Source organism: Theropithecus gelada, chromosome 12, assembly GCF_003255815.1.
Source record: "Theropithecus gelada isolate Dixy chromosome 12, Tgel_1.0, whole genome shotgun sequence".
In the NCBI taxonomy this organism is placed as follows: Eukaryota; Metazoa; Chordata; class Mammalia; order Primates; family Cercopithecidae; genus Theropithecus; species Theropithecus gelada.
The window spans coordinates 77,274,091-77,280,090 of record NC_037680.1 but is presented as its reverse complement, the minus strand read 5'-3'; the positions used below and the strand labels follow the sequence as shown (position 1 = coordinate 77,280,090).

At 42.5% G+C, this 6,000-nt stretch overlaps 1 protein-coding gene across 1 annotated transcript in view; it reads right to left on the bottom strand.

The window, feature by feature from the left end:
• The window catches only part of LOC112636356 (aldehyde oxidase 4-like), a 70,348-nt gene that overhangs the window by 8,594 nt on the left and 55,754 nt on the right, over window positions 1–6,000 (bottom strand). Inside the window, 2 exon segments of the mRNA XM_025404995.1 lie at window positions 1,199–1,273; window positions 4,978–5,106. Coding sequence (XP_025260780.1) covers window positions 1,199–1,273; window positions 4,978–5,106 — 204 coding nt within the window.

The following is a 6,000-nucleotide window of genomic DNA, read 5'->3' as shown; positions in this document are numbered from 1 at the left end:
TTTTTTTTTGAGACGGAGTCTCGCTCTGTCGCCCGGGCTGGAGTGCAGTGGCCGGATCTCAGCTCACTGCAAGCTCCGCCTCCCGGGTTCACGCCATTCTCCGGCCTCAGCCTCCTGAGTAGCTGGGACTACAGACGCCCGCCACCTCGCCCGGCTAGTTTTTTGTATTTCTTAATAGAGACGGGGTTTCACCATGTTAGCCAGGATGGTCTCGATCTCCTGACCTCGTGATCCGCCCGTCTCGGCCTCCCAAAGTGCTGGGATTACAGGCTTGAGCCACCGCGCCCGGCCATAGGTACTTCTATATAGGTATGTACATAGGCATTTTTACCCTGCTTTGTTCCCAAATAATTTGGCTGTCTCAATATATGATTATGTCAGTTTTCCTGCTGGAGTAAACTGTGCAGGAGTGGGGAATAATAATCAAGATGGTAATAATAACTATTATTATTAGAAATTCAATAATCCTTTGATCTTAGGACGACTATTATCTCCATTGTACAGGTAAGAAAACTCCACGATCCTGAGGCTATGGTCTGAATGTGTTCGCTCAAAATTCTTAAGTTGAAATCTCAATCTCCCAGGGTGATGGTATTAAGACATGGGGTCTTTGGGAGGTGATTAGGTCAGGAGGGCAGAGCCCTAATGAATGAGTTTAGTTAGTGACTTCGTAAAAGACGCCCTAGAGACCTACCTTGCCCCTTCCATCCTGTGAAAACACAGCGAGAAAGCCCCATCTGTGGACCAGGGAACGAGCCCTCACCAGACACCAAATCTGCAGAGGCTTTGATCTTGGACTTCCCAGCCTCCAGAACTGTGAGAAATGAATTTCTGTTGTTTATAAGCCACTCAGCCTACAGCACTTTTTTTTTTTTTTTTTTTTACAGCAGCCAAACAGACTCAGATGGGGTAAGTGACTTGCCCCATAGGCAGTGGTGATGAAACAGGGACAGCAGCCCTAGGTGTGCCTTACTTTAGAGCCCATCCTGCTCTTATGCTTAGTGAGAAACGCGGCTCTGACATAAAGCCAGGTTTCAATGTATACAGTCATCTCTTTTACCCTTTCGAAAAAATAAAACTAAATGCCAGTACATGCTTTGTTTCTTGAAGGGGCACCACCCATCAGCCCCTGCGTCTAGGACTGTTTCCTATCTGGATGTAGTTGCCTTTCTGGAAAGGGATAATGTAGAGAACTCACCCAATCCTCCCATTTTCCTTTAGGGTTTTTCCTGATGATGGGATGAAGACGGGCCATAAGAGTTTGGCAGGCATTCTAAAAATAAACATTTGAAATAATGTCAGAAATAAAAGGCACAAGGAATAGCAAAATGTTAACTCTTCAAATTGATTCAAATGCAGACCATCAGTTTGGTGAACCTGCTTCCTAGTCATCTAGGCAGGGTTTCCTAAACTTAAGTAACACATGGAATCTCTTCAAAGGAAAACACATTCTGTGAATACTGCAGTGTTGATTTAAAACTATTTTTATTATAATGTTGTAATATATGCTAACATGAAGCTGGGTAGAGTCTCCTTAGAGTTGTAGCTCTTTTATAACTAGAAAACAAAAACATAATCACAGAGTGTGCATACCCATCTACACGCCAATGAAACTCAAAATAACAACATTAATTTAGTTGATCAATGATGTTGTTTTCTGGAGCTAAATTGCTGCTTGGAATGTGGAAAAAGTATTGACTGCTGTGGCACAGGTACTTTGGAGTTTGACATGCCTATTATGTGGTAGTGGATGGATCAATTTTCTCCCCACTCTTCTTACTGAAATCACCCCATATTCATTTGCATTTTATTTCTTGCCATCGTCCACTCTCCACGGGGCAAGAAAACATCATTTACATATGAAGTCCATCTCTGCTCTTGTTGCTTTGGCACAAAGCATACTCTTGGTCCCAAATGCGGACAGAGATCTCACACAGTAATATTCAGTTATAAAGCAGTCATTTGGATGATACGAAATATACCTGTACTTACTTTAAGTTTTAAAGGTTTATCATTAAAACGAACATTAAAAATTATTGAAGTAAAACCTTGGACTTCTGAGATTACACCTGCTGACTCCTGAGTGTCTGTGAACCCCAGCATGGCTTCCACTTGTAATTCCAATATAAATCCATTCAGCTCTCTGCTTTTACTCATTCATCTCAGCCTCAGAATGAGACCCCATCTCAAAAAAAACCAAAAATAACAACAACAAACCAAAAAATCCCCTCAGCTTCTGCTGTATGTTTCTTTTGAAAATCTGATGTGATTGTTGGCTGAAAAAAAATCTAGAAACTTGGGTTGCTGTGAGTCTTGGTGAGCCTTGAAAGCTCTTCATAACCAACCCACCATGCCAGCCCACCGAGGACCTGCAGGCTGTCTGAAGACACGCAGAGGACTAGTCTTCACCCTTTGCATTCCAAGGAGCACTCTCTCAGTCTGCAGGGTGCATTTCTGCCCAAGCCAGACAGAAGCCAGTGTACAGAAGGCCTTCTGTTCCCTTTAGAGTTTTCCTACATCTACATTTTTGGACCCCAGATGAAGAATTTTACTTTGTTTCAAAGGTTGCTTGGCAATGTTCACATAGTCCTAAAAGAATTTTTCATGTTGTAATTTGAACTGTATCCATTGTAAAAACAATCTTATTCTTACATGCATTTTTTTTTTTTTTTGGTGCAACCATCACCACTATCTGTTTCTAATACTTTCTTATCAACCCCAAAAGAAACTCTAAAACCATTAAGCAATAACTCCCTCTTGGACCCTACAACCTGGTCCCTCCCTCCAGCTCCTCTGACCTCTAATCTCCAGGTTTGAAAAGGAACTCATCTATAAGGCCTTCCTGCAAAGGATGAAGTGCCTCAATAGAAAGAGACTGGAGGGGACTTGGCGCTCAGGGTGGAGCTGGGGCAGGGCACAAGAGGCTAAAGCCAGAGGAGAGGCCCTGCCCATGCCCAAGATGCCCGGGAGGGACTCTCAGAAGGCATCAGATGTAACATGGCCAGATTACACTGATGCCAGCCAGGTAAGGTCTTTTCTGCTTTTTACCTCTATGCCCTTCTCTCCTCTGACTTTACAGGGGTCTGAAAAGTAGGTTAAGAAGCTGGAGGGGAGCGCAAAAAGTACAGGGAGGGAGTTGGGGAGAAGCCACCCCCACCCCCTTTCTACCTGCAGACCCTGATGGGAGGTAGCAGAGACACTGCAATTTGAAGTACATTTTGGAATTTTGGACTAGACATTTTAATTATTGAAATGAGGTTATTTCTGTGAATAAAAGTGATCCATGGAGTTTTAATGATCTTAGAGTAAATAGAAAGCTCTAGGTAGATTTTATTCAGGGGAAAGAAAGAGAAAGCCCACAGAGGGAACTTGAACCAACCTTGGGAGGAGAAGGCGTGAAGCTGTTTCCTGCAGCGTGCCTTGGAGTGTCACATGGCACTCTTCACAGTAACAGTTTCATGTATTTATTTATTGTCTGCCAGAATGTGAGCTTGGGCTCTTTGAATTTTGTCCTGTTTCATTCATTGCTACACCCCTAGTGCTTAGAACAGGATCTGACACCTGGTAAGCCTCAGTAAATGTTTGTTAAACCCATGTTGAATTAATAAAATAATTGTGAAGTCACACAAATTTATGACTTTCATATGATGACTCATCAAAAATCATCATAAAGTACGGAAATTTTCCAAAAATATTTTTGTTTCCTCATTTTTTTGGGTGTCCCTGTCTTCCCATGCCTGAGATCATAGCTAGTTGTTTATTGGGTGTCTCTTTGCATCGTGTGCTTGCAAGCAAATTAACATCTGGATGAAAGGTGAAAAAATGGACTCAGTCATTTACATGGTTTTATCAAAATTTGAGTTTTCCAGAGCATTTTCCTTGAGCAGGTTTCTCTACTGCAAAACTTCTCAGAGCCTTTAATATGCAATATGCCTTAGTGGTGGCTCACGCCTGTAATCCCAGCACTTTGGGAGGCCGAGGCGGGTGGATCACCTGAGGTCATGAGTTTGAGACCAGCCTGGCCAACATGGTGAAACCCCTGTCTCTACTAAAAATACAAAAATTAGCCAGGCCTGGTGGCAAGTGCCTGTAATCCCAGCTACTTGGGAGGCTGGGGCAGGAGAATCGCTTGAACCTGGGAGGTGAAGTCTGCAGTGAGCTGAGATTGCACCACTGCACTCCAGCCTGGGCAACAGAATGAGACTCCATCTCAAAAAAAAAAAAAAGAAAAAAAAAGTGCAATATGCCTTAGAAGCCTCTATGAGTGGGATGTAGTAAGCATGCAACATTTTCCAAATCTGTTGACTGTAGAATTCTTTGTTTTTTCCACCAAGCATTTCATGGGACCACTATCCCAAGGAGCATACTTTGGGAAGCCATGGTTCATATGATATATGAATGTATTTCATAGGCTCAAAGCTTCTCTTTTCATCCAGGTGCTTGTCATTTTGTGGAGATGGTCTCTGTGGGTGACTAATGGCCAATCAATAGTTTTCTAGTGGAGAGGAAGGTAGTGGTGGTGGCTTTACTCTATAACCCCTGTAATCCGCCCAGCAATTCTATGAGGTGGGTGGTGTTCATATCTCCAGTTTTGCAAAAGAGGAAACAGATACCTAGAGAGGTTAATGACTGGCCTGAGCCCTTTGTGGAACCAGGATGGGATAACCCTGCATTGCTCTGGTATGCTGTGGTGAGAGAAGATAGAGAGTCTCAGATAAGACGAAGGGAGGTTGCTGAAGGTGCAGGTTTTCACATGTAACAGAACATTAGCTATAAAAACAGCTCAGCATGGCAGGAGGAGCACTAAATGGGAGCCTCAGAAAACCTGATGCAGAGCTTTGGCTCTGTCAGTCATTAGCCAAATGTCCTAGAACTTGACCTTTCTTGGCCTCGGTTTCATTTTCCACAAAAGAAAGGATGGGACAATGTTCTTTCCAGCACTGTCTTTGAGTTACTGGGAAATGAAAGAAAAGTCACCTGCACAGCCTTTCCATTGATGTCTGTCCCCATTGATCCCGACGTGAAGACGCCATTGGGCACTGTGACTGTGCTTGTTTCAGACAGATGTATGTATGACTGGGGGATATTGAGTTCGTGACTAGCCACCTGCCAGAATCAGAAGAAGAACATTTATTGCATGGACTTTAAGCCTCTCCCCCAAATTAAAAGTTACAGTCTTTTGAGAACTGAGTATAAACCTGGCTATTCTTCTACGGAGACAAACATTTTAGCTGGTATCTTGAGTTTATATGTAGATTAGTGCACTAGGACTTTAAATGGCACTGTTAAAGATACATTCCTTTTCAGAGACATGTGGCCAACCAATGCCTTCTTTTAATGCCACTCTCATGGAAGCCATGTGTCAGGATGTTCACTCTGGGACATCTGGTGTAGTAAGACAGGTGCAGGCAAGCTCGAGGCCCTTGTCTTAATGTTTCACCTTCGTCTTCTCCTTGTGGTTTACAGATAATTTAACAGATTATGTTTCCTTCATGGGACATTTTGGAGGCATAAGGGTTTTGTTGTGAAGAAGCAAGATATATTCAAAGAAGGCCCTGTGGGTTTATGTGATTTCCTAATTCCAAGTATACTATTAAATAATATACTTTCCTTAAAGAAAATGTCTTCTCTCTATCTCTCTTTGGGAGTGAACCTTTGTTTCCCATGCACGTTTTTAAATCAAATGTCTTATTTCACATTTAAAAAAAGGGGAAATTTCTTATTTCACATTTAAAAAAAGGGCAAATTTCTGAATGCAGTAATCTCTTGCTCTTTCAACCACATTTGAAACATTTTCTTAAATTGGCACACATAAGGGCCAGTCATGTAATGTTCCTAAGTAGATTGTTAATTCTAAGAGCATAATTTTTTATCCTACTAAATGCATTCACTTCTTTTTTTTTTTTTTTTTGAGACGGAGTCTCGCTCTGTCGCCTAGGCTGGAGTGCAGTGGCCGGATCTCAGCTCACTGCAAGCTCCGTCTCCTGGGGTTTACGCCAT